This window comes from Contarinia nasturtii, unplaced genomic scaffold, assembly GCF_009176525.2.
Source record: "Contarinia nasturtii isolate CC-2019 unplaced genomic scaffold, AAFC_CNas_1.1 Cnas_scaffold_1699, whole genome shotgun sequence".
Taxonomy (NCBI): Eukaryota; Metazoa; Arthropoda; class Insecta; order Diptera; family Cecidomyiidae; genus Contarinia; species Contarinia nasturtii.
Genome location: NW_022199032.1, coordinates 90,795 through 117,412, shown reverse-complemented (window position 1 = coordinate 117,412; position 26,618 = coordinate 90,795). Strand labels below are relative to the sequence as shown.

Genomic DNA, 26,618 nt, shown 5'->3' with positions numbered 1-26,618 from the left:
CATTAATTTATGTATACTGTTTCAATTACATTCGAGAACTGCATTCGAACTGAAAATATTCCACATTTTACCTTATATTTATCTCAATAGTCGTCATTTTTCTGCGATCAATTTTGTGTGAGTGTGTGTGTGTCATTGTTGTGGCGATGCATTTTCGCTGCTTGTTAGTATCGAATGATCAAAGGACAGTTTTGTTTCGTTCATACGAAGAACTGTAAGTTGAACGATGAAAAATCACAGAAGGAAAAAAACCGCATCCAAATACCCCATAAAACATACATTTTAGCCATGATCAACGCGTTGAAGCGTTGAACACATTTTGGAAGCGAAGCAAAAACTACCATGTCCATCGTTAAATTCAAAATAGAAAGGTGTAACCCACTTATACATACACATTTATTGGACGCTTGCTGTTGTTGTTGAAATAATATTCGATGATTATGTGTCCGAAAAAGAAGTGATTCGAAAATAACATTAACCAAAAGGCATACATAATTTATAAAGAAGAAGACAGAATAAACGTAGGAAAAAACCACTTCTTTTTTATTTCAAAATCAAGCAATATGCGTGCATATACATACAGGTATTCGATCGAGGTATAAAACCGTGTTATATTGTCAGTACGACTTTTAACGTGGACTTTATCGCACGTAAGTGACTGGCTCCAGCCAATTCTTTTATATAGTTAATAACTCGCAATTTATTGTTCTGTTGTAAAAAAAAAACAAATTCAAAAAAAGTCTATAAACTTGCGCGCGAGAATAAACAACAATCTCCAATACATCACACTTCTCGCCTCCTTCTCGCCTCTTTGTCATGTAAATATTAAAAAAAGCAAATTGTAGAAATGTAATCTGAAAAAGAAAAGCCAGTTTTATGAATACGGAATATTTTTTCTCTCTGTAATTTATTCATTGTATTTTCAATCAGTTTTTTTTTTCACCGTATCATTTAATAATTTTGTATGTTTCGGGTATGTGTCATTTCATTATTACCGGTCATTATATGAGTTGGAATGATTTTTTTTTCTCGCTCGTTATATGGATCTTTCGCGAACCATGGCTTTGGTAATGGCGATGAATGTGTAGCTCGTTGTAATGGACAACAATTGAAGAATGTGCACAATAGCACATATTTGTATTAGAACCTCGGCATTTCAAATGAGCTGCAACAATTTGCGCAACGATTTAGTTTTTTTTCATACTCGATTTAATACGTCTTATTCAATCGGTAGCCATGACGAACCGAAGTGAAAGTGTAATATGACTTAATGATAACCATTTTGGTGATGATAATCATGGTTACCGTGTTTATGATAATTTTTTTCCGTTCATGATTGAGTGTATTTTTAGATTCATCACAATTAAGTCGAACTTTTTTTTATTGCCAATGCTTCCAAGGTTATGTGGAGAGGGAAATTTCAATTCGTTTTTCAAATGTCAGTTTTCTGTTTCTGTTGAAAAATTAAAGAGCCATAGACTCAGTTGGACGATGGAAGTCATGAAGAAAACGGATTTTTACTTCCCACATACCATTGAAGTGTCCATTTGAGCAAATCTCAAGGGAGTTTAATCTTCATATCGAGTACTATGTAAGTACTATGTGAGCGTCGGCAACTTGAAAATATTCTCGGCTTATTAAAAAAAAAAACTGTTCGACTATTGACGTACAAAATTCGGTTTTGCCAGTCATTTTAAATTGAACTTTTTTCCCTTGCCGATTGCAATTCCAATTGATATGCATAATATAATTAGGGGTCACCAAAGAAATGCATAAATAGAGGCGGAACAATGTTGAAAAAAAATAAATACTATATATAAATATTTGCGTTGGCACTTTCGTTTCGGCCGTTCGTTTCATGTCAACACTATACACTCGCACATACATTTGGTTTTTTTGCTTCGTTATCCATTTCCCGCCTCATATTCTTATCATATTCGCTGTTGTGTGAATTTACAAATGTAAATACACCGAATGTATGTGATGAATATATGCTAATTTGATGCGTCTGTGCTTTTTTTTCATTTCAGAAATTCGATCGGAATAATTTTTTTTTTTTGGAAAACAAAAATGGGATTTGGACTGATTTTATTGTTGATTTTATACATTATTTGGGATGTAAACTATTTTATACGATGCGTGTTCACCGTGGCCATGGGACGTTTGTTTCAAAGCAAACGAAAGATTACTGAAACAACCACTATTTATGGTTTGTGATTTTTGCTGCGTACATTTTCTTTTTCTCTTTCGATTTGAATATTTTTGTAATTTTCCACATTTTTTGTTTTCATATGGTTTTTTCCACCAAATGTGATGGTCCGTTTCAACAACAACATAGGCTTGTGCACAACGCAAGATGTGGATATTTTCATTCGTCATATGAACAATGCTCGGTATGTAAGAGAGCTCGATTTTGCTCGGTTCCATTTCTATGGACTGACAGGATTGTATGAAGGTGTACGCAAAAACAAAGGTGGTGCCGTACAAGGTGCTTCATCTGTTCGGTATCGCAAAACGATCCCAATTTTCAGCCCATACAAAGTTGAAACCAAATTGATTTGGTGGGACGAAAAGGCCATTTATCTCGAACAGAAATTCATTACATTTGATGGATTTGTACGAGCTATTGCGATGTCAAAACAATGCATCACCAACTGTAATGTGGTCGAATTGTTGAAAGGATTCCAAGGTGGCGAGAAAATTCCAGATCCACCACAAGAACTTCAATTATGGTAAGAGCAATTATAACGTCTGTGGTTTTCCTTTCATTAAACATTTGTTTTCTTGTAGGTTGAATGCCATCGAAGTATCCAGCGAAAAGTTACGCAAAGATAAAAAAAGCTCTTAAAGATGGTTCACAAGTTTGAACTTTAAATAAGTCTTTAGATTTACAATTCTTTTGTTATTGAAACATTTTTATTTTTTATTTTTGGTGTATTCGTATGATATGAACGTAGCAAGGTCATCAAATTAAAAAAAACTTTTTTATCTGTATTGAAATATCAAAGCGATTTTTTTTTATTTTTTAATAATTCAGTTTCCAAACAAATGCACTGTCTATTAAAAATTGCATTGGTTCACATTAGCAATGGTATTTTTGCAATGACAGCCGGTAAACAATGACATTTAGTGTCAAAATGAAATTTAAAGCGAAAGATCTTTGTTCATTTTGGAAACGCATTCTTGTAATTTGATCAAGTGAAAAAAAAAAGAAGTATAACATTTATTAAGAAGTATAAGTCAAATGATCAAATGATTTAGAATGAATCAGAGAAGTGAAACTGAGGCCAAGATTCAATCGATGATAACATCTGCCCTGAATCTTTTGCCTGATCCACAAAGTGAAGGTGCGGCTGCAATTGGATCGCTTCTTTCGGCTGGAGCCGCTTCACTTTTTTCTTCGGGACCAGATCGGCAAAGAAGTCAAAGAAGTGGAAGTAGCACAGTTACAAAAGTTGTGGCAACAGCTGCAGTTGGTGCTGCGATTGGGTATGCTTTGTATAAGTATAACGAACTACAACCAAATGAACGGGTTCAAAGTCGACAAATCGAAAATCGACATGTTAAAATCGAAGAAATTGAAGATGATGAAAGTGAAGATGACGTTATTTCAAATCGATCAACATCGCAATCTACCTCATCCGGATCGAATTTCGAACCATTTTCGAGAGACTCGAAATTTCATATTGTTGACACTCTCCAAGAATGCCGACGTGTTGTGAAAGAGCTAAGATTGTATGTGACATCAAATACAGCCTGTCAAGTAGCTTGTTTTAGTTTATCCAATACATTTTTTCTTCTCAATAATATAGGCATTGCATCAAATACAAGGTGCTAGGTATTGGCTTCGTACTGATGAATAGTAGCGATAACGATAGAAAAGAGATTGCATTACTACAACTAGCCTCTTATCATAATAATGTGTGTGGCGTTTTTCATTTGTCCAAACTAAAGCACATTCCGATCGAATTAGAGGTAAAATAATCATGCATTTGTATTGCTAATAGCACTGTGATATTTGATGCCACCTCTTTTTGCAGGATTTATTACAAGATGTAAACATTATAAAAGTTGGCGAAAACATAATCTATTTGAAGTCATTGTTAGAATATCGCGGCGAAAATATTGAAAGTATAGTTAATTTGAGAGACGTGGCTCTTTTGACATCTGATCTTTCCTCCGCCTTTCCTTATCTTTCACCGTATGATGACCTTCGACTGGAAAAAATGTCCAGCGACTATTTGGGGGTGTCATTCGATGAAAGTATTCAAAACTCGAATTGGAATGCAATGACATTGTCAAAGGAACAAATTTATTATGCTGCACAGAGGGCACTTGTTGCTATTGATTTGTTTAAATACTTTGCGCAAATATTGAAACCAACAGAATCATTCGAAAATCAGTATGATCACATAAAATGCATCATCGCCAATCACAATTGTGTTGAAAATCAACAAATTGTAAATCCACCACCAATTCTAACGACAGGAGCACCGCCAATTTTATCACCAATTGAAAATCAACAGTCCAAGAAACGATCCATCAAAAAGAAACCAAACAAAAACAATCCAAACGAAAAACGGGATGATTTTCTATCACAATCAATTCCATTCCGATCAAATTCGATCCACGAATTTCCGGATGATTCAAAAATTTATGTGGTTAACACTATACTCAAGTGTCGATATGTAACGAAAGAGCTCCAATTGTATGTTATAGTCAAATATCTGCCACTGATTTTATATTTAACTACTGATTTTGTTTTTGTTATAATTTAAAGGCATTGCGATAATATGCTTGGTGTTGACTTCGAACCGGTAAGCAGTTGGGGCGATGGCAGCAAAGAGATTGCATCATTGCAATTGGCTACTCGTCGTGGTCTTTGTGCCATCTTTCGTTTGAAGGAATTGAAACATGTTCCGTTGGAGCTACAGGTAATTATTCTATGGTTGATGAATATCAATTATAACAAATCCCCGTATCTCTAATATGCATAATATCATCCATTCCAATTTCCAGAAATTATTGAATAGAACCGATATCATAAAAGTTGGCGGCAACTTGTCTACTCTGAAAAAATTATTACATGACAATTATGATGATCATGTTACAAGTACATTTGATGTGCGCTATATGCGTGATATGGCCGGCTTTTCGTTTTCCGGTGGACTGGAAAAGATGTCGAATAAATATTTGGGAGTGTCATTCGAGAAAACAATTCAAAACTCGAATTGGAATGCAGCGACATTGTCTGAAGAACAAATTCAATATGCTGCTGAGAAGGCACTTGTTGCAGTCGAATTGTTCAAATATTTTGCTAAAAAAATCGAAGCAGATGACTCCTTTCAAAATGAGTCTGAACACCTTAAGTATATCATCGATATCCACGTACGGAAATTGTTGAATATTAACTACGAGAAAAACATGAAGATTAAGCCACAAACGAGAGGTCAAAAGAACAAGATCATGTCATCCGTGTTGAAGAACCAGATCGTTGGAAGCGGAAATATTTGGGAAACTAATACTTCTGACGACCGAAGAGTATATGAGCATCCATTGAAACAAACCGAGCGCGAAACACCCATCGCACATTCGCGAATCTATGAATCTGGCGAATATTTGGCAAATCTATTACTTGGTCATCACTTGCAATTCGATTTGTCGATTTGCTTTTTGGCAATCATTTTGAAAGTGACTATATTCATTTTGAATTTATTTTTTTAACTTTAATATTGATTTCGAAATTACGCATATACCACCCATTTTATTGACTTTTTATACAAATAAAATATATACCTATTATAGAAACTTAAGAAAATATCATTTTATCGAGTATTCTATGAAGCTTGATTAAGCCTTTTTGGCTACAATTTTATACTTATAAAGTTACGCATTTCAAAATATATTTTATTAATTGAACTGATGAAAACATGCTGTCTATAATTTATGATGAATGTAAATATTTGCACAAAATGAGAAAAAACTTTTGAATTGCAAAGTTTTTTTTCGATTTGCCGCTTTTCAATGAACTGATCCGATAGGATACAAGTAGAAGTCATCCCAATCGTGCGCGATGTATTGACATTATATTAATATCAATTTTTAATTGCGCCTAAAAGTAGTCTTGTCACAACTACAAATGTGTTGGAGAAACATCCTCTCCTCACACTATATTCGGATATGCGAAGAATGATCGAGAGGCTTCTGCGTGTATGTGTAAACCGTGCCTTATTGCACATGCAAATTCAACACCCTTGTTCGGTACACTTGTTGAATGGTCATTGGTCAATCATTTCAGTTTGAGCAGTGATAGTGTGAACATTAAAAGAACCGGAAAACGTAAGCGATATTCTCCGTTGCATGAAGTGATGAAATCATTTCAGAATTTTTTTTATTTCATTTTTTTATAGCTAACTATAAAAATGCCGAATCAAAATGAAAATAATAATTTGAGAAATGCTTTGATAATTGCGGCTGTTATTTCTGGTGTTGCATTGATTGGTGCTATTCTGTTACAAAATCACTTGAACAACAGTGAAGCTGTTATTGAACTACCTGATGAGTTTGAAGAGTTCCAAGGGAACAACCGTTCTGATTCAGATCGGCGGTTAGTAGTTGGACTCTCACCATTTCCATGTGGAAATTTTGTACCACCAGCAGAGGGAAATTGTGTGCCACCAATCGGTTTTGTTGAGTAAGTATTTTTCATTTAAATAAAAAGTTTCTATAGATGATTTCCATTAACTGTTGAAATTTTTTCGTCAAAATCATTCAAGAACCGGCGAAGAATGCATCTTTTGCACCATAAGATTCGATGGATGTGAGCCAATATCGGTTCTTCAATGTAATCACCGATTTCATAGACGATGTCTACAGTACTCAATGCATTGCAGTGATGGAAACAGAAATCAATGTCCTCTTTGCAGAGCTGCCATCCAATTCAAAAACGAATAAATGTATTTTCAATATCAATTAAATTGTATACGAATATCAATAAAAACAATTCAATTGTTCATTTTTATTATATCCAAAATGGTTTTGTTTTGGCGCCTTTTTTCAAAGTATTGGTTCACATTACGAATTGATTTGCTGCTTTGACATTTTTTCAAATGTCAAAATAAACACTTAACTGTGTTCTTCATTTTTTTTCACTCAAGTTCTGTCGTTTATCTGATTAAAACGAATTGTTGTGTATTACTTTTCAAGAAAAGAACAAAAAAATGGCTGGTCGTAATCGTAATGCACAAGATGAAACCATTGCGACCATTGCGACTTTGGCGGCTGGAGCTGCTGTTGGATACGGTTGTTACAAGGTGTTCAAATCGATTTTTAGTTCGGAAGATACGCAACAAAATCGCCCAATAAGTTCTTCACAATCACAACCATCTAGATCATCATCTTTTGGATCAATGCTGCAGTCAGCTGCCGTTGCATATCATTCCGCTCAAAATTCCGATAATTTATCAATACAGCCAAATGATGACGACGATTATGAGACGCATCCACAATTAGTGCCATTTCAGAGAAATTCTCCTTATTCATTCCCAAAAGAGTCGAAAATTTATGTGGTTAACACAATCGAAGAGTGCCGATACGCGATGAGAGAGCTTAAATCGTATGTGTTTTTTTGTCTTAATTTTTATTTAAAATTTCGATTTTTCATTCATTTTTTCTTTTTGTTAAAATTATTTGCAGACATTGTGATCTGTATAATGTGCTTGGATTTGATTGTGAATGGGTGAACAAAAGTCAATGGGAAGGTGGCCGTCAAAAAGTTGCATTATTACAATTTGCCACACACCGTGGACTCTGTGTTGTTATCCGTTTGTGTAAATTACGGTATATTCCATCGGAATTGAAGGTAATTCAAATGCTTAGAAGATTCAATAAACAAATTCTAAATATAATTGTTTCTCTCTAATTTGACAGAACATCTTGATGGACCGTAACATAATAAAGGTTGGCATTTCTCCATCGAATGATGCACAGTACTTATGTCAAGACTATTTTGAGTGGGGAGATGCACGTGATCATATTGCTGGTACACTTGATTTACGCTACGTTGCCAATGTGGCAAAATGCTATGATGGAAATATTTCATTGGCCAAAATGGCTAATAGATACTTGAATGTTATACTTGATAAAGATATCAGTGTTCGCTGCTCGGATTGGGATGCATCAAATTTGGATAACGCACAAATCCAATATGCAGCAAAGGATGCAATCATTGCGATTGAATTATTCAAACATTTTGCCGAGATAATTGAGCCAACTTCTTTGTTTGGCAGCAATTTATCGCGCTTGGAAACTATTCTGAGGAAGTTTTCGACACTATTTGATCAGGAGTATGATGAAGATTGGGAGTATAAATAAATTGCATGCAATAAAAGATATTCGAAGCAGCATCGCATTATATACCTTTGACCACCGAATGACGTTTCAAGATTTTGAAATTAATTTATTTTATGAAATGTTAGTCTCTATCATTTTTAATTTAAAAATTAATCTCCTTGTATTTTCAATGTAATAATATATATTGTATTGAATAAATAATCATGTGCTTCTACTACCTTTGATATTTCAACAATTGATGTCCTCTATGCATATAAAATGACTTTCTGCGAAATTATTTACTTCTGTTGGTTTGGTAATTGGACCGACACATCAACAATAGTGCCGAAAACATTGATTAAAATCATAGTTAAACAGAGCCCTTCTCACAAATATAAAGCATTGGAATTTAATTTTAGCGACCGAATATCCAAATTGTTCATTTTGTGTGAGTAAAAGTCATTAGTTTGATGTCAAATGAGAGCCTGAAACCCAAAACAAATTATAAAAATTATTTTCGGAAAAAGAGCATAAGAAATTATTGAGCACAAAACGAGAATATAGAGAACTGAGAGTTAAAAAAACACATAGAATACTGAGAGCAAAAGTAGCATATATCGATTTGCTGTTTTTACTCTCAATTCTGTATATTGTATTTTAACTCTCAGTTTTTATTCGCCTCATTTTAGCACTGAAAATGTATATCTTTTTATTTGGAACCGATAAATATTATATTTGCTTTCGTCAAAAACATGAGACGAATAAAAATTGAGAGTCAAAATATAACATATCGCTTGTTTGTTTTGTCGCTAACTGAATTTATATTTTGTTTTAATTCTCAGTTCTGTATATGCTCCGAAAAGAATTTTTATAACTTGTTTTGGGTTTCAGGCTCTCAAATGTGCAACGTATTGATTTATTTAATTAAATGATAACGCATCAGGTAAACACAAATTCATACGTATTTGGATTACCTTTCACGTGCACATTTCATGATCTCATTTGTATGTATGAAAATCCAAACATTCGTTATTCAAACTCTGCTTAATGACAAAACAAATCAATTAAGAATGTTTCCCCTATCCCATATGCAAACGAATTTATGCCTTCGTAACACAGACAATGAGAAATTGTATTTGTGTGCTCATTAAAGACCATTTGAATTATTTGATTTACGGTTGGACGATGAAGATTCGAGTAAATAAATCAATGCTATTATAAATAAATTTTACTATAAAAAACATGTTTACTGTGAAGATAAAAACCATTCTAACAACACAGTAGTTGACGAAAACCGCTTGAGCATCTCAAAATGTTCAACTTACAAAATTTTGGGATACTCTACGTATAAGTACAACACTATTCAGGTTTACTGTCAACATCTTCACACTTTTCAAACAGCACCATGTTCCTGCTATCAATCATTACGTCCATACAAAGAACAATCAATTTGAACTCCATTCTGAGTGAACTCAATGAAAGAACTGTTTGTATGTAATAATATGAACAAAAATCGTTTTAATGAATATTGAGTTAATAATATTTCTTAAATATAATTTAATTTAATAAACAATAGAATAAACTCTTCGAATTCAACTCAATCAATTGTTTCCATCGAAAATATAATAGTCATACAGATTTTCGCAAGCAATTACAATAATAATTTTTTTGTTTAAATTAAAATCCGTCTAAATTTACCACAATTTATCGGTGAAAACGATTTCTTTGAAGACAACATCTTGTTTGTCAACGCTAACTTTGGATTTTTTCTCTTTGATAGCGTCTTGAATTTTCGTTTTGACTTCGTTTGTTTTAATGTCATTCCGAATATAAAACAATCGAACAAGATGATCTTCGGTGAGCGATGGATAATTGCCGAATAATGTGTGCAAATCTAAAATCAACATTTCCATATCACAGCTGATGAGATTGCCCATAACCGTAATTAAATCAATCGGTGAATCCGTATCGATCATATTCGGCGCAATTTTACCGAAAAATGTTTTAATTTGTTTGGCTTCTTTGTTAATTTTCTTTGTAATTGCATCGCAATCTTGACGCGGTTTACTCAATCGTTTTGATAACATTGCCTTAATATAACGTTTTGTGACCATTTTTTGTGCCTCATTTATGACATAGACGAAATTATTTTCGCGCAACAGATTGTAGTCGTGAAAGTAATCTTCGAGCGTTACCAAAATTGTGTCCACCGAATGTGAGGAGCCAAGCCAAGCTGTCGTAAATAAATCGCTGAAATGCTTTTCAAGGTCCAAAAATGCTTCCTCCAACAGAAATACACCAACCTCATCGCGAAGATTCTGTGTGATATAACGTAGGGAAAATCTTAATTAATCGAATTAAACAAGATGTCGCAGGCGCTTACTTGAAATGTTTTCAAAAGTCGTTCGAATTCTTCATAATGATCTGTTCGAGATTTGGGCCAATACAATTGTTTCATATGCTGGGCCAGCTCCATGATTTGCTGACAATTATTCACAATTGTGATGAGATGTTGCGTGAAATACGGTATCTACGTATAAAACATAATAATAATCAAAGATATGATTTGAAAAAAAAAAAAAAAAAACAAAGTTAAATAATGATGTGGTAGTACCTGGCTACGATCTTTGAAATGCTTATCTTTATATTCGATGATGCATTGACGAAAGTTTTGTCCATATTTGGTGACTTGTTGTATGCTCAAAACTAAGGCACTAAATGTGAATTCGGAATGAATGGTGTTGGTGACTTGCAAGTGTTGATCAATCATTTGGAAAATGATGACCGCCGCCGATCTTTCTTGGCATTCATGATTCGGTGGTGAATCCGACATCCATTCTTGTTTATCCGTTTCAACGGCTCTTGTCATCCAATCTTCGTAATTTTTCTCCATAATCTAATGGAATTGAATTCATGTGTTCAGTCGAATTTATATTGAAACTGAGTGCATACAATATACCTTTAAATATTCATTTTCCAATTCCTTCAGAGATTCAGGTTTGATTAATGGTTCCATATTGGATAGATCGACTTGTAAATCAGGATGGGCCATAAGTTCTGGACCTGGATAGACGTTCATCACCCAAGCTAACAACGATACATATTCATTACCCTCCAAACCGCCTTGAATTATTTCCTCCAACTAATGGTCAACATTTAACCAAAACAAACCGATCAATTAACAGTTTAAACTAAAGAATTTACAAAATGGCCAAGACTCACATGTTTCGACAGTGCTGTATGGTACATTTTCACATACTCTTCGAATATATTGAATTCAGGCGGAAAGCATGGTACACAGCATTGTTTCACCACACGTAAATCATCCAAAATAAATTGACGTGCTATTTCCAAATCTCGAACCAGCCACAATTTATTGTCGGAACGTTCCTCAAGTTTGGAGCCTTCAATGCGAACGGTTACCGTTGCATACAGTGCATCCATTGCCATTTTACGCCAATTTTTCGGACGATCGGGTGGAATGAAGCCAGATTGTTGCTTTTGCTACAAAATTCAATTATTTTAGTTTTTTTCCGAGGAAAAAAAAGCATTTTAAAGACTATATTTGAATGAATTTGTGTACCTGTAATGCGAATGCATCGGCCGTTTCTTCGCGTTTTATTATTCTCATGGCAGTGACAATAATTGTTGGTTCTTTGCGAACAGTAGCCAAGCATCGATCAAGTATCAAGCGAATTTTCTGTCCCAATTGCGCCGAAACGGCTTCAACTTTGGCAAAATTGCTCTTTAACGTCATTTTATCAAGAGCATATTGTTTCGGCAGTTTATGCAATTCAAATAAAATGTCATCACGTGAATTTTCCAAATCGGTCAAACATTGATGGGCGTTTAATAGTTTATCGTCTTCAATCCATTGCATTGTTTTGGCCACACTTGATTGCACCGAAAAGATATGCTTCAAATTTTCCATAACCGTTGCGTACTGTGAATGCTTCGCATTTTCATTACGAACATGCTCGAGTTTATCGTACAATTTTGGAACATCCTTCAATAGCGTGCTTACGTCTTTTATGCTGTTTTATGCGATAGAAGATTTAGAAATTCGGTCAAATAAAAAAGAAGAATTTAAACGGCTTACTTTTCATCGATCACTTTGATGTGAGACATTGAATTTTCGAGTTGTTTTTGTCCCATTCCATCGTCGTCCAGTTGATTTTGCATTGCTGTTTTTAATTGGGCCTCAAGCGATGCCTTTTTCCGTCCCTCTCGTTGTTTGTACAAATCCACACGCTCCAATTGGCCGGGCCGCGAAAACATATTCTTTATATCTTTTATGGCGCCCAATTTCGCCTCTGAATCTAATTCACGCAGCTCCATAATTTAATTTTAAGTCGAAAAACCGTAGAGTTGATGGAATCGCTTGTCAAAATGTTTTGGAATAACTCATCAACAAATATTACAGTGACACCGATACTGTGTGGCACGCATACATACAAACGGACACATTTTGACAGCTGCACATACACAGCATATGATTAAACGTCAAAATTTACAATAACAGTAATGATTTGCTCATTATATATTGTTAACGCAGCAATTGAATGGAATTTATGGTGTTTTTTTATCACGTCGAAGATTGTGCATAAAAAACAGAGACAAATGGCACTATCTTCAGAAAAGCTATTGAACTTGGTCAGAATAGCAACTTTGATGAAAACAAATGTTTGTCATATCTTATCAGCTGTGCAGAGCACATAGAACGCAAGAAAAATATACTCCACTGGAGTGATATGTAATTCATTTAAACGAGATTTATTTAAAGTCACGGCTCTGATTGCAGGCACGCAATCTGTATTTTGTCCGTTTTTTTTTCAATTTTTCGTCATTTTTCATAAAATTTTAAATCAAATTTGTCTAAATCTAGTGAAAATATTCCAATTGAAAAGGCGACTTTGAACGTATCCATTTTTAAATCTATTATTCGCACTTAATTTGTGATGGAAACAAGATCAATTGATGATATTCTGCAGGAATTTTTGCCAAAAAATGAATTGAAAGAAGTAAATCGAATTTTGTATGGCGATCAAACGAATTTAAGGTTTGTTTTCACAATTGTTCGGCTTTATTGAGCCAATAAAAGTGTTTGGTTTATTTTTTTTCTCTATATATTTCGTAGTTATTTGGGCTCCGAAGAGCAATTCAGTTACGATATTGAAAAATATCGTTTTACAGCAATAACTAAAAATGAACAAGTGCCACGAATAACGAAGGTAATGGAAATAGAGCTATTATGGGCAGCGTGAAGATGCGAACATTTTTCTTATAAGTTCACTTGAAAAATTATATGGGCATATTTGTGCGGGAATTCATTGATGCCCGCATCTCCATGGTGCCTTGTTATTCTTATATCAAATTTTGACTCGAAATGACAATATAGATAGCCGCTATTCAACATTCAGTGGTTCTACCGACCGACCGACCCATTCAAGATCAAAAGCTGCAAATCTTTAAAAAGATTGAGCACATGATTGAGAAATCATCTGAGCTTGGTGCAAATATCGTCTGTTTGCCAGAATGTTGGAGTGAGTGCTTTCCATTTTTCTCTGTTTTCCTTTTATTTTACAAACGCTTTTTTTTAAAAAAGATATGCCATTCGGGTTTGTTACACGTGAAAAAATGCCATGGTGTGAGTACGCTGAAGATTGTAACAATGGTCCGTCGACAATGTTTATTAAACGGGTATACATTTATAGATTTGAAATGAAATAAAGTGAGAGATTTTTTTTGAAAGGAATTCTAATTTTTAGCTAGCTCAAAAACATGCTATCGTAATCATTTCGCCAATTATCGAACGGGACAATGCAGACCTTTTATGGAATACAAGCGTTGTTGTATCTGAATGTGGCACTGTCTTGGGAACACAACGAAAGAATCATATACCAACAAATAATGGTGAATCGGACTATTATACGCATGGAATGAGTGGGCAACGCGTCTTTGATACGAAATTCGGTAAGTCAATCCAACATTCGTAATGGAACATTGTTAATATGACTAATTCGGATTTTTCTAGGTAAGATCGGTGTGACCATTTGTTTTGATCGTCATCAACCACAAAATTGGCTCATGTACGCCTTGAACGGAGCTGAAATTGTTTTCAATCCAGCAGCAACTGTAAAATTTTCACAAAAAAAAACTGTTTGGCCAGTTCGAATGTTTATTTGATTTTTGTGTGGTTTGTAGAGTGCAACCGATAGTTGGTGGCCGATTGAAGCACGCAGTGCTGCTTTTGATCATAGCTACTATGTGGTGGCTGTGAATCGGGTCGGAATTGAGAAGTTTCATTTGGAATCCGGTGCAGAAAAAATATTCAAACCATTTGGTTCGACGTATATTTCAGGTAAACATAATTCATATCATAGGTTTTTACGTTGAAGATGCAAGACGGTTGTTACATGAAATCGCGGAGCGTCATTCTATCATCAAAACCCCCCAACAAATCGAAGAAATTTCCAAAAAATCTATGAAGAGTAGCATTTCTGCAGGGGGAGATTAATTGCACATCAAACTTATCAAAACTATGATTTAAATAAAATTCAAACAAAAAAAAATTAATGACCACAAATTTATTTTCTGACATTTTTTTCATCAGGTCCAAATGGAAGCAGAACTAAGGTTTGTTTATTTCACCAAATGTTATCGAAAAAAGATAATAATAAAAAACAACTCTTTTGTATTTTCAGAGTTTATCAACCGTTCGCGATGGCATTTTATACGCAGAATTGGATTTGGATTTATGCAAACAAATGCGTGAAACACTTGGATTGAATCAATCACGACGTCTTTTATATTATAAAAACAAATGGACTGAAGCATCTTCAAATAAATTTTTACCACAAATTATTCAAAAATTGCAATGAATAATAAATCATACTACTGCATATAAATTCGAATTTGAATTTCATTCCAACCAAAAAGAAACCGACATTAACCGTACTCATTTCAATTATCCAATATAAAACATTGAACGCACTCGATTCGAATTTGATTCACAATTCATATCTTGCACGTATGTTGAAGTAATTTGCGTATTTGAATTGACATTGTCTGGTATTAAAATGAAAAAATACACACATTGGTGAGTGCGATTGGCGAATCAAAGATGAATAAAAATTAAAAGAGAAGAAGAAGAAGAAGGCAACGACGAACAAAAGTGATACGACGTGTCGAACGAAAGACGATCATTCACACATTTCAATAATAATATTATTGTTGTTATCTCTAAATTTCACCCGAAAAAAACCTATGTGACGAAATTCGAACGAATTTGACCCGTTTTTTGGTGTTGTATAGAAAAAATTGAAATTAAGCGCTAAAAATAGAGAATATAAAAAAAATTGAAAAGTTTGACAAAAATCGTAGTTGAAAAGTGAAAAATTTGTGTCGTGAGTGTGGGCATATTATCGGTGTTATGAACTAGACGTTTCGATGCTGTAGATATTTTTCATTTGCATTTTTGTGTATACAGAAGTGGATAAGCCGTTTCGAATAGAGATCCTGTCGCTGTGTCGGTAGCGCATATTTAAAGCACTACCGACAGCACAGCCACACAAAACACTTTTTGAATGATTCATTTTTGAATTTGAAGTGAAGCATTTGCATCTTTCACGAATACTGCCAAAAGAAAAAAAAATTCCTTCGAAGTGTAAAAGAACCAGATCGAATAGAGACGGCTGACAATTTAAAAAAAAAAACGACGGCCGAAAAATTGTGATAAGTTTTTTCATTGAAATCTCGAGGAAAAAAAAATTTTAATTATTGCAGATGAGAGCTTCAACGACATCGAGTCGTATTTGAAGACTCTCAATGCCGCTTTAAATGAAACTATGAACCAGGAAGCCTTATCATTCACCTTAACGCAGATCAATTACTTGGTTTCTAACTTGAACAAGAAAAATTTTGAACAAAATTCACGGCAAATCGCTGCGGTAATTGTTTTATTCATTTGATTTTTCGCTCTAACACCCATTGTATTTGTAAGCGATTCGATTTTGACATTTCAACCATATAAGTACTTTGATTTAGAACTCAAAGGTTTCGATGGCATTTGAATGACACACCACACACAATTGTTGTTAAGCGATATGACCAAAAACGAACATGATCATTTGAAGAATTGTGAATTGTAAAAAGAGAAACAAATGAAAACAAACAAATATGCTTTATTTAGTTTCTATCTCTCTCTCTGGCAATTTTGAAGACGTAGTTTTCAACACATAGTAGTATATAAGGTTTTAGTATTTCAATTTTCTATTCCGAATGCTAAAATTGTGAGCGAAACATTGACGTACGGCAATGTGTGTATTTGGCTGAGTTTGAATGGATTTCAGCCATGCGATCTCTATTACTATGACATAAAAATACACACACTCATACCGATACACATTCGAAACAACAAACACTCACTCATTACGCATAGACTAGTCCATCATATACGAGCACAACCGCAACAACGGTATACAATATACACACGTACACACACACACACACATTCACCAACAAAGAAAAATATTACTTGTCGTAGGTACGTTATCTGTCGTTGTTACTCATTGTCGCCAAAGACGCCATTTTGAAAGAAAAAAAAAACAATTTTTTTGTTGTTGTCCGTGTTAGGTTTTTTTTTTCATCGAAAGATTCGACTGCATTTTTCTTAACTGTGCTACGCTCGTATATTATGGACACACAACCACCATCTTCTCGTACAAAAACTTTTACTCATTGTGTATAACAAAACGATTTAAGTGAATTCTCTGCACTGGTCGCGTTGTGTGTTTCGTTTTCTTTTCATTCTCATTAATTGTGTGTAATTTTCGGCTTCTTAAAATCAAAGTTTGTTTTTTTTTTGTGTGAATATGGCCAATTCGTGACCCATCCTCAATTGACTATCAACGAAAATTTCTAATCCATTTGGTAAAAAATAAGTTTCACATGCATTTTAGTGTTAGATTTATGTCAACTTTATTTTGTTTTCTGTGATGAATGAACGCAACAAAAAAAGAGAAATATTCTGTTTTGTTTTTGTGTGGCCTTTGGTTTGCTCATTCATAGTGTGTGGCTCATTAGAGGAGGCATATATACACGCTCATTAGCAAAAAGAGCATCATTTTTTTTGGCATATCGCATTTTTATATATACATTTTCTCAGTTTTACGTAGATTTTTTTCTTTGTAATTTTTGATAATTTCAACTCAGAAGGAGGTTCTTTTAACCACAGTGCATTATAGTAATTTTTGTGATTTTTTTTTCTCTCGTTCTTTTTCTCTTGCAAATTATTGGAACGTTTGGACAAACAATTTGTTTACGGCATTTTAGCTCGTCAAACCGTTCGGATTAGAAGCAGATCGCCATCTTCTGCGTTGTTTATTTTCATCCATTGATTTTAGTGACGCCAATCAAACGGCCAAACATTCATTGCAAGCAAAATTACTCAATCAAGAGCTGAACGCTTTACTCAGCAAATCATCATTAATTACAAACATTTGTTTTTCCATCGATAATTGTTTTGCCAAACAAAAAGTAAGTTTTATCACATTTTTCACAAGCTTGAACGAATTTCCACACGAAGCAAAAGGAGAATTTTCACAAAGGACTAATCGATATCAAATGTTATTTCTATGTCGTTTTTTTGCATTAGACACTAAAGCCAACGCAAAATTTATTGAATCAATTGTTTAAATCGTTGACTTGTTCGCCGATTCTTGAAGTGGTTATTTCGTTGGCACTCACCTATTCCAAAGTTCCCGAATTTGTGCGCTTAGCCGAAAGCCAATTAAAAATCTGCCTACCATCATTGATTCAATCCTATGTGGAAATAGGTAAATTGATCAATTTCAATAAATTTTTCCACGATTTTTGTGAATTATTCAATGAAAAATGCATTTTATTAATCGGATTTTTTACTTTTCGGTTTGAATCAATTTTTAAAATGTAGATACTGCCCGTTCAAATCAAGAAGGAAGTCTTAATGATATATCGCCCGAATTATTACAGTTAATTTTATCGTTATTATCGCACGATAAATATAAGAAATACGGTATATCGGAGTTAACACATAAAAAATTTGTATCTCAATTTAGTCGTGATTTTCCGCGTGAACGTTGTCCATTGATTTTAGCGCCATTGATTTATAGTGAAAATACCGAGATCACCGCTGACAAAATGTCAGCAAATTCCCAGGGAATTTTAACATCGGCCATTATGGATACATCATGGCCAAATCTTGTTATGGACATTGGTAAGTATTCCGATGTATTTGAATGGCACTCGATAGCTTTTTTGCTTCCCCGCAATGAAAAAGACATTATAATTGTGACCGAAAAACATTTTTTTTTTCATTTGTTGTTTTATTCATTTATTTATAGGCTATGCATTTACAGCCAGTACTGATGAGTGTAAAAATCATTTAATAAAAATTGGTGGCCGTGATTTATCTGCACAAGATGTAGCTAAAATAATATCGTTAATGTGTCGAACACATAAAACATTATCCGATTTGAGCATAAATTTACCGAATCCAAGTTCATTTTGGTCGGCAAATAATGGTAATACTCAAACAACCCAAGAGTCCAAAGATAAAAATCAAAATTCAACATTGACATCAAGCAATGAGCATACGACATGGAAGCCCGAAGTATTTGTCCAAGCATTAAAGGAACATTCGCCCAATTTGAATTGGAAAGATGTGTGCATCGGTTTGGATCATAGTGAGTTTGTGATTAAAGACCGTGCCGCCCTAGTGTTATTAATGACAATTATTCGATTGGGCATGCAATCAAGTGGTGCCGGTCAACATTTCCCCGCCGATACCATTTATCGTTCATGGACGAACACCGAAGGTCAATTGTCATTCATTTCAATGATCTTAAAAAATCCCGACGTTTATTCATTTGCCGATCACATATTCACCAGTGTATCGATTGAATTGCTTAAAACACCACCCGAAACTGATAACAAAGAGATTGCCGCATGGAGATCGGTGCATTTAGTTGAAGTGCTATTGTATATTGCGGAAAAAGGCTACTATGCCCAGGTGTTGGAACATTTTAAAGTGCCAATGCAACATTGTCCGGATATTTTATTCATGGCATTGTTACAAATCAGTCCACCGATGACAGTGCTATTGCAAGAGATGTTCCAAACATTGATGCCAGTTTTTTTGGGCAATCATCCGAATTCCGGCACCATTTTGCATCACGCATGGAATTCAACGAAATTTAATAATTTCTCATTGCGGCATATAATCAATCATTCGATGAGCGATTGGTATTTGCGTGGCGACAATGATCAATCACGTTTAACGCGCATTCTTGATGTGGCCCAAGATTTAAAGTCACTTTCCAGCTTATTGAATGTTCGTTCATTTCAATTTGTCATTGATTTGGCGTGCTTGGCATCGCGACGCGAATATCTTAAGCTTGATAAATGGCTAACGGATAAAATTCGTGAACATGGCGAACAATTTGTTCAATCGATTGTCACATTTTTACAACGTCGTTGTCCACAAATTACCGGCGCCAAAATTCCCGACGATCAAATACCAAAAGCCGCACAATTGCCACATGAAACGCTCACCACAATACTCACTTGTTTGCAAGCATGTGTTGGCAGTGTTCAACAGGATTTGGCCGATGCAATTGTTCAAATGTCAACTAATTGTACCATTTTGATGAACAAACAACGACAACAACAGCAGCAACAGCAACAGCAGCAACAACAACAGGCACCACCTACCGGTGTTTTGCGTCGTGGTTTGGAATCCAATCTCATCTCATCGGTTGCTGGATGTAAGTTCTTCTCAGCGTTTAAAAAAAAAACTTCCGTTCAAAGTTTTATTTACAATTTTGATTTCGTTTTCCGTTCTTTTAGCCATGTTCAGCGGACCAACGGTTGATTCAATCTCTGGCCTAAGCTCAAATTTGGCCGGTTTGAATTTGAGCGGACCGGCAAATGGTGCATTTAATTTTAGCACAAGTTTAATTGGTAATTTGGTATCGACACCAGCATCACCATCACGATTGCTGCAAGGCCAATCGAATAGTCCATTCCAATTGCCAATCGTGCCATTGAGTGGTTTACCACCGGTCAATAATTTAGGTCGAATTGCACAAACGCCAACCGGCGATAAACTTAATGTGACCGCAAATAATCCCAGTTTTCCGGACATTACACAAAAAATATCGAAAGAAGTTGAAGATGAAGCCAATGGATACTTTCAACGGATTTATAATCATTCGCCGCATCCAACGTTGTCAATTGATGAGGTGCTCGATATGCTGCAACGATTTAAAGAATCAACAAATGAACGTGAACGTGAAGTGCAACAATGTATGGTACGAAATCTGTTCGAAGAATATCGTTTCTTTCCACAATATCCGGAAAAGGAGCTACAAATCACAGCACAACTATTTGGCGGAATTATTGAACGCAATTTGGTGCCATCGGCTCAGCAGCTTGGTCTCGCACTGCGATATGTTTTGGAAGCACTCCGGAAGCCAGAAGGATCAAAAATGTACTATTTTGGTATTACGTCGTTGGATCGATTCAAAAATCGTTTATATTTGTATCAGAATTATTGCGAATATCTTAAGCAAATTCCAAGTTTCAACGAATTTCCCGCACATCTCACCGAATACATTAAGTACGGCATTAAAGGCATTGAACCACCAAATAAACCACAAAGTCAAGTGGTAAGCATATATTTTTTATTTTTTTTTTATTTATTGGAATCGGACACTTTTTGTAGCCTCCTCGCAATTTGAACTTTTCTAATGCAGGAAATGATCGAAATGGGGGGAGAACTCCAAAAAGTCCAAAACTTCCAATGATAAAAGCAATATTTATCTTATATTTTTTCTGTGTCTGTTTTTTTTTCATTCAGCCATTGGGACAGGTGATGCCCACAAATGCGTCGGCCTTGTACCGCAGTAATTCGGTGACTGGAAATTTGGCGACAACGCCAACGACAAAAGCAACACCAATCGCAAATGCAGCGGCTATTGCACCGCGAAATCTAAAATCAATTGCAAATGCAACAAATATCAATACATTGCTCGTAGCGACAGCCGATCGTGAAGAGAAAATAACACTGCCGCCGGATGCCATTCAAGATAAGACGGCATTTATATTCAATAATTTGAGTCAAATAAATATGCAAGCAAAATGCGAAGAGCTGAAAGAGATCATGACCAAAGACTATTGGCCATGGTTGTCACAGTACATGGTATTGAAACGTGCATCGATCGAATTAAATTTCCATGCATTATATTCGAATTTCTTGGATGCACTAAAAAATCCTGACATCATTCGTTTGGTAACCAAAGAAACGTTTCGCAATATTCGTGTTCTATTGCGTTCGGACAAAGGAATTGAAAACTTTTCCGATCGAAGCCTATTAAAAAATCTTGGCCATTGGTTAGGTATGATGACATTGGGTCGAAATCGTCCCATCCTTCACATTGATCTTGACTTAAAATCGTTACTCGCCGAGGCATACCATAAGGGTCAACAGGAACTATTGTATGTGGTGCCATTTGTGGCAAAAATCGTTGAATCGTGCGCAAAGAGTAAAGTATTCAAACCACCAAATCCATGGACAATGGGCATCATGAATGTATTGGCTGAATTGCATCAGGAACAAAATCTAAAGTTAAATCTTAAATTTGAAATCGAAGTATTATGCAAAACACTGTCGATAGATGTGGCCGACTTGAAACCGGCCGTATATCTAAAAGATCCGGAACGATTAAATACAATTGAATATCAATTGTCACAACCAAAGAAGGAAGAATTGTTGCAACCACGTTCGACGCCACAGCAAATGGCAATACCAACAAGTGAAGCTGAATCGACTTCGGCACAAATGCAACCATCGACATCGCCAAGTCAAAGCGGTGAACAATCGACCGGACCACCAGAGCCGAGATTCAATTTCACCGACATCACCATTGGCAGCATGTCGAATTTGGCACAGCACATTGTCTATTCACCAAATATTACCATACTACACGCTCATCCACAATTGAAACAAATTGTACGAACAGCCATTGAACGCACAATTTCCGAATGGTTGACACCGGTCGTTGATCGCAGTGTTCGCATTGCGGTCAATACATGCGAACAAATTATGCGAAAAGATTTCGCATTGGATCCGGACGAAACGCGAATGAGAAAAGCCGCACACTATATGGTACGAAATTTAACAGCCGGCATGGCAATGATAACATGCAGAGATCAATTGAATAGTGTTATTCAGAAGAATATTATATCGGCATTCACCACATCGATGACACCGCATCCACCCGAATTGAATGAATTGGCCACACAAATTGCAAACGATAACACCGAATTGGCGTGCGCATACATACAGAAGACGGCCATTGAGAAGGCAATTCCGGAAATTGAAAAACGACTACACTCTGACTTTGAACTTAGAAAAATTGCTCGTCAAGAAGGAAGGTAAATCAAACACAACCTTCACAATTTCTCTTCCTTTTTCTTTGATTTTTATTTAAAATTCATTTTTTTTTTTGTTCGACACTCATTTCAGACGACATTGTGATTCAGCCGTGCTTAACTATCAAACAGCTCGAATGCCGGAGCAAATTCGTTTGAAAGTTGGTGGCATTTCAAGCGTTCAATTCTCAGTTTACGATGAATTCGCTCGAAATATACCTGGATTCCAGCCGATGACCGAACGTGATGCAGCTGCATTACTTTTACAGAAATCCACTGTACCACCGGTAAGTGATCAATGTCGTGATGAAAATTCAATTCCAACCATGATTTTTCAAAATTATTTTCTCTTTGCAGCAGGAAAATGTAATGCCCGTTGCACCATTCTCCGATTTGACGCAAACATCGCACGGTGCAATGTTCAATACAAACGAAATTGGTTTCCAATTCGAAGAGTTGGGCAGTAAAATGGAAGCATTTTTGAATAGTTCCATAAATATACCGGCACTTCAAATGCACGTAACAAATATGCACGCATTGCTCGATTGTTTGATGACAGCAAGACGTGCCCGTGACGAAATGAGTGCGGTCAGCCTATTGAATCGTGCCGTTGAAAATATAATGGAAGGAATTACCCACAACACTGAACACGGTGAATTGCTTAAGCACTATCGCGACATTCATTTCCGATTGTTGCAATGGATGCAAGACAGCCGAGCATATGGCCCAATGTTTACACAACGTTCAATAACCAAATGTATGATTGAATGTCGCGAAGATATTCGTTACAATATGGAAGCGGTTGAGTTGTTGATTTCATCAAACTTTGCCAATGTATCACAATATGATTACATGCTCAGCCAATTGATGGACAATGGAAATAACTTTTTGGCCGTTGGCTTTGCAATGCAATTGGTGCAACATTATTTCATCGACGATCGTCCAAATCCATTGATTAGCGAAAATGATTTCTACAATACGATTGAAATGTTGGCCAGATTGGCGGCATTGCATCGAGCACCAGAGGGACTACCGCACTTGATTGAAATGCTACGACTTGCTAACGATCCCAATTCAATGGCCTTTGATCGTGCCAATTCTGGACCCACGTCACACATTCATTCGGGCATCTTACAAGTGCGATCGAATGACTTCAACGATCCGGCCATGGCCGACAAAGTGGAGTATCTATTGAAAGATTGGGCCACCAATTATCACATGAATGCGGGCGGCAGCCGTGATGCCAGCGCCATGAAATCATTCAGTTTGTTTGTGAACAAATTGAATTTGTATGGTGTACTCAAAACCGACGAATTGATCACACGCTTCTTTAGACAGGCGACACAATGGTGCATCGATTTGGTTTATCGTAATTTAAACGATCCATCAACATCGCCACAACAAAATAAGACGAAAATTTTCCACTACATTGATTCGTTTGTTCGTTTGATTGCATTGATTGTTAAATATTCGGGCGATAATCCGAATGCAACGACCAAAATAAATTTGCTCAATAAAATTTTGGGCATAATTGTCGGTGTATTGTTGCAAGATCAAGAGCAACAAGGTACATCATTCCAGCAACTTGGCTATCATCGTCTTTTTATTATGCTCTTTTTGGAATTAAGCGCACCCGAATTGGATTCAATCAGTTTGAGCGTATCGACCGCATTCTGTCACACATATCACATTCTACGACCATCAATTGCGCCAGCATTTTGCTATTCATGGCTTGAGCTCATTTCGCATCGTGTATTTATTGGTCGGATTTTGGCATTGACACCACAACAAAAAGGATGGGCCATGTACTCGCAACTGTTGTTGGATCTCTTCCGTTATTTGGCGCCATTCTTGCGCAATGCCGAATTGGCCAAACCCGTTCAATTGTTGTACAAAGGAACATTACGCGTGTTGCTTGTGTTGTTGCATGATTTTCCTGAATTTTTATGCGACTTCCATTTCGGATTCTGTGATGTGATCCCATCGAATTGTATTCAAATGCGAAATCTGATTTTGGCAGCATTTCCACGTAATATGCGACTACCGGATCCATTCACGCCAAATCTTAAAGTTGATATGCTGAACGAAATCACAACCGCACCCAGAATATTCACAAACTATGTGGCCAACATTCAACCGACATCATTCAAAAAAGATTTGGACGCATACTTGAAAGCACGTGTGCCGGTTACATTTTTGTCCGAACTACGTAGCCATTTGCAGATATCAAATACAGCCGGTTCAAAGTATAACGTCCCACTGATGAACGCTTTGGTACTATATGTTGGAACACAAGCCATTGCCCACATACGGTAAATAGATTGTGACACAATTGTTTTGTCATTTCAATGGCATTCTAATAATCGATTAAATTTTGCTTTATTTCAGTTCAAAGAATCTCGTACCAAACATGACAACCATTGTTCATTGTTCGCACATGGACATTTTCCAAAATCTAATTGTTGATTTGGATCACGAGGGACGCTATCTATTCTTGAACGCTGTTGCAAATCAATTGCGTTATCCCAACAGTCATACACACTACTTCAGCTGTACATTGCTCTATCTCTTTGTTGAGGCAAACTCTGAAGCAATCCAGGTGAGTTTTTATTTCTGCCTTAGTCTCGATGAACACACGTATAATTATGATTATTATTTGATTTTCAGGAACAAATCACACGTGTTCTACTGGAACGTTTGATCGTTAATCGGCCACATCCATGGGGTCTATTGATCACATTCATTGAATTGATCAAGAATCCAATTTACAAATTCTGGGACCATGATTTCGTACATTGTGCACCAGAAATTGAAAAGTATGTTGAAATGACTGCTATTTGACTTTCGAACCATGTATTTATGTTCGTTTTCAATCTCGGTTTTTTTAGGCTATTTGAGTCGGTGGCTCGTTCGTGTATGGTGGTCAAAGCAGCTGCAGCAGCCCAACAACAAAATGTCGAAGGAGAATTACAAGAATGCAACTGAAAGCGGTCCTTAGCGAAAAGCTTTCTCTTTTAGCACATTCGAACAAAATACAATGTGGACAACATGATAATTAATCAAAAAACAAACACAAAATGACAAAGCGTGAAGAAAACGTTCTTTACTTTCTCGAATGAGATTTGCTGTACAGAAAATGATATTTAACAAACAAACATCGAACAAAATCACTTTGTTCAATTGATTTACAAATACAAGTAGATGCAATCTTTTTGTAAAAGACAGAAAAAAAATTACTCGAACAATTTTGTAATATTTTAAATGAATTTGTCGTTGAAATATTGACATTGATCGATACTAATCTCTCGGTTCAAATTTGTATTTTCAAAAGTGGACGTTTATAGACATGTGGAAGGGGAAACACATTGCATCTATGAGACCGTAAACAACTATATTATAGGACGATTTGTGACAATTTTAAAGGCTCTTGATATTTAAAGTGCAACAAGGTAGAGAAAGATTTTTTTTTGCGGGAGAACGAAAAACTTTATTTCATTTAAACGATACAAAACAAGTTAATAGTTTTAAAATATAATGTAAAAGAGACGACTCAAGATTAAATTGGAAAATTAACTAATTATCCTGTCTGTGACGGTAATGCCGATAAGCTAATTTAGTTTATAATAAAAACAATTTCTTTGAATAAACAAATGCGAAAATGTTCTTTTTTTTATATTTTTAACAAAGATTGTGATGTTCTAATACCAAAACATTATCAACAAATAGCTGCTCTTCAAAATCTCCTTAATAATGTCCTTGTTATACTGGCCCGAGTAAATTTTTGTGTTATTTGTTGATAATATACCGCTTCATAC

General features: G+C 35.5%; 6 protein-coding genes and 1 long non-coding RNA gene across 9 annotated transcripts; 6 read left to right on the top strand and 1 right to left on the bottom strand.

The window, feature by feature from the left end:
* The first annotated feature begins 538 nt into the window (after positions 1–538).
* LOC116346859 (protein THEM6-like) lies at positions 539–3,000 on the top strand. 3 transcript variants are annotated; one of them, XM_031777109.1, is made up of 4 exons: positions 539–650; positions 2,031–2,209; positions 2,339–2,732; positions 2,791–3,000. In XM_031777109.1, the coding sequence occupies exons 2-4, from the start codon at positions 2,071–2,073 to the stop codon at positions 2,846–2,848; spliced, it is 591 nt and encodes a 196-aa protein (XP_031632969.1). In that variant the 5' UTR covers positions 539–650; positions 2,031–2,070; the 3' UTR covers positions 2,849–3,000. The 3 variants fall into 3 exon arrangements, with proteins under 3 accessions (XP_031632969.1, XP_031632970.1, XP_031632971.1); XM_031777110.1 differs by lacking the exon at positions 539–650 and adding an exon at positions 657–818; XM_031777111.1 differs by lacking the exon at positions 539–650 and adding an exon at positions 1,472–1,591.
* Positions 3,001–3,106: 106 nt separating this feature from the next.
* LOC116346857 lies at positions 3,107–5,786 on the top strand. The gene is made up of 5 exons (XM_031777106.1): positions 3,107–3,735; positions 3,813–3,975; positions 4,041–4,708; positions 4,781–4,934; positions 5,020–5,786. The coding sequence occupies exons 1-5, from the start codon at positions 3,263–3,265 to the stop codon at positions 5,722–5,724; spliced, it is 2,163 nt and encodes a 720-aa protein (XP_031632966.1). The 5' UTR covers positions 3,107–3,262; the 3' UTR covers positions 5,725–5,786.
* Positions 5,787–6,294: 508 nt separating this feature from the next.
* LOC116346860 lies at positions 6,295–6,949 on the top strand. Its single transcript, XR_004201637.1, has 3 exons — positions 6,295–6,339; positions 6,411–6,694; positions 6,777–6,949. It is a non-coding gene; the product is annotated as an uncharacterized LOC116346860 (long non-coding RNA).
* A 178-nt stretch (positions 6,950–7,127) lies between these two features.
* LOC116346858 (exonuclease 3'-5' domain-containing protein 2-like) lies at positions 7,128–8,584 on the top strand. Its single transcript, XM_031777107.1, has 3 exons — positions 7,128–7,615; positions 7,696–7,861; positions 7,930–8,584. Exons 1-3 carry the CDS (start codon positions 7,221–7,223, stop codon positions 8,371–8,373), a joined length of 1,005 nt encoding a protein of 334 aa, XP_031632967.1. The 5' UTR covers positions 7,128–7,220; the 3' UTR covers positions 8,374–8,584.
* A 1,360-nt stretch (positions 8,585–9,944) lies between these two features.
* On the bottom strand, positions 9,945–12,753 carry LOC116346856 (exocyst complex component 3). Its single transcript, XM_031777105.1, has 7 exons — positions 12,431–12,753; positions 11,915–12,365; positions 11,554–11,835; positions 11,291–11,473; positions 10,946–11,227; positions 10,715–10,861; positions 9,945–10,649 (listed from the first exon to the last, which is right to left on the bottom strand). The coding sequence occupies exons 1-7, from the start codon at positions 12,667–12,669 to the stop codon at positions 10,026–10,028; spliced, it is 2,208 nt and encodes a 735-aa protein (XP_031632965.1). The 5' UTR covers positions 12,670–12,753; the 3' UTR covers positions 9,945–10,025.
* Positions 12,754–12,889: 136 nt separating this feature from the next.
* Positions 12,890–15,226, top strand: LOC116346970 (beta-ureidopropionase-like). The gene is made up of 9 exons (XM_031777306.1): positions 12,890–13,390; positions 13,469–13,562; positions 13,730–13,874; positions 13,937–14,031; positions 14,100–14,304; positions 14,366–14,466; positions 14,536–14,692; positions 14,945–14,967; positions 15,036–15,226. The coding sequence occupies exons 1-9, from the start codon at positions 13,290–13,292 to the stop codon at positions 15,210–15,212; spliced, it is 1,098 nt and encodes a 365-aa protein (XP_031633166.1). The 5' UTR covers positions 12,890–13,289; the 3' UTR covers positions 15,213–15,226.
* A 194-nt stretch (positions 15,227–15,420) lies between these two features.
* LOC116347124 (CCR4-NOT transcription complex subunit 1) lies at positions 15,421–26,454 on the top strand. The gene is made up of 12 exons (XM_031777580.1): positions 15,421–16,280; positions 17,665–17,868; positions 17,987–18,167; positions 18,284–18,586; positions 18,714–20,135; positions 20,218–21,038; positions 21,230–22,806; positions 22,898–23,090; positions 23,161–25,115; positions 25,192–25,402; positions 25,471–25,619; positions 25,692–26,454. Exons 1-12 carry the CDS (start codon positions 16,179–16,181, stop codon positions 25,786–25,788), a joined length of 7,215 nt encoding a protein of 2,404 aa, XP_031633440.1. The 5' UTR covers positions 15,421–16,178; the 3' UTR covers positions 25,789–26,454.
* Positions 26,455–26,618: the final 164 nt, after the last annotated feature.

What these genes read in the sequence shown, in the direction of transcription:
- LOC116346859 (XM_031777109.1), top strand. Translation starts at nt 2,071, where the DNA reads ATGGGATTTGGACTGATTTTATTGTTGATTTTATACATTATTTGGGAT. An exon ending in TGAAACAACCACTATTTATG is followed by an intron (nt 2,210 to 2,338) that starts GTTTGTGATTTT and finishes ACAACAACATAG; the next exon opens with GCTTGTGCACAACGCAAGAT. An exon ending in CCACAAGAACTTCAATTATG is followed by an intron (nt 2,733 to 2,790) that starts GTAAGAGCAATT and finishes GTTTTCTTGTAG; the next exon opens with GTTGAATGCCATCGAAGTAT.
- LOC116346857 (XM_031777106.1), top strand. Translation starts at nt 3,263, where the DNA reads ATGAATCAGAGAAGTGAAACTGAGGCCAAGATTCAATCGATGATAACA. An exon ending in GTTGTGAAAGAGCTAAGATT is followed by an intron (nt 3,736 to 3,812) that starts GTATGTGACATC and finishes TCAATAATATAG; the next exon opens with GCATTGCATCAAATACAAGG. An exon ending in ATGTTCCGTTGGAGCTACAG is followed by an intron (nt 4,935 to 5,019) that starts GTAATTATTCTA and finishes TCCAATTTCCAG; the next exon opens with AAATTATTGAATAGAACCGA.
- LOC116346970 (XM_031777306.1), top strand. Translation starts at nt 13,290, where the DNA reads ATGGAAACAAGATCAATTGATGATATTCTGCAGGAATTTTTGCCAAAA. An exon ending in TTTTCAATCCAGCAGCAACT is followed by an intron (nt 14,467 to 14,535) that starts GTAAAATTTTCA and finishes TGTGGTTTGTAG; the next exon opens with AGTGCAACCGATAGTTGGTG. An exon ending in CAAATGGAAGCAGAACTAAG is followed by an intron (nt 14,968 to 15,035) that starts GTTTGTTTATTT and finishes TTGTATTTTCAG; the next exon opens with AGTTTATCAACCGTTCGCGA.
- LOC116347124 (XM_031777580.1), top strand. Translation starts at nt 16,179, where the DNA reads ATGAACCAGGAAGCCTTATCATTCACCTTAACGCAGATCAATTACTTG. An exon ending in TCAATCCTATGTGGAAATAG is followed by an intron (nt 18,168 to 18,283) that starts GTAAATTGATCA and finishes TTTAAAATGTAG; the next exon opens with ATACTGCCCGTTCAAATCAA. An exon ending in TGTGCACCAGAAATTGAAAA is followed by an intron (nt 25,620 to 25,691) that starts GTATGTTGAAAT and finishes CGGTTTTTTTAG; the next exon opens with GCTATTTGAGTCGGTGGCTC.
- LOC116346856 (XM_031777105.1), bottom strand. Translation starts at nt 12,669, where the DNA reads ATGGAGCTGCGTGAATTAGATTCAGAGGCGAAATTGGGCGCCATAAAA. An exon ending in ATCAAAGTGATCGATGAAAA is followed by an intron (nt 12,366 to 12,430) that starts GTAAGCCGTTTA and finishes CGCATAAAACAG; the next exon opens with CATAAAAGACGTAAGCACGC. An exon ending in ATACAGCACTGTCGAAACAT is followed by an intron (nt 11,474 to 11,553) that starts GTGAGTCTTGGC and finishes GTTGACCATTAG; the next exon opens with TTGGAGGAAATAATTCAAGG.
- LOC116346858 (XM_031777107.1), top strand. Translation starts at nt 7,221, where the DNA reads ATGGCTGGTCGTAATCGTAATGCACAAGATGAAACCATTGCGACCATT. An exon ending in GCGATGAGAGAGCTTAAATC is followed by an intron (nt 7,616 to 7,695) that starts GTATGTGTTTTT and finishes AATTATTTGCAG; the next exon opens with ACATTGTGATCTGTATAATG. An exon ending in ATATTCCATCGGAATTGAAG is followed by an intron (nt 7,862 to 7,929) that starts GTAATTCAAATG and finishes CTAATTTGACAG; the next exon opens with AACATCTTGATGGACCGTAA.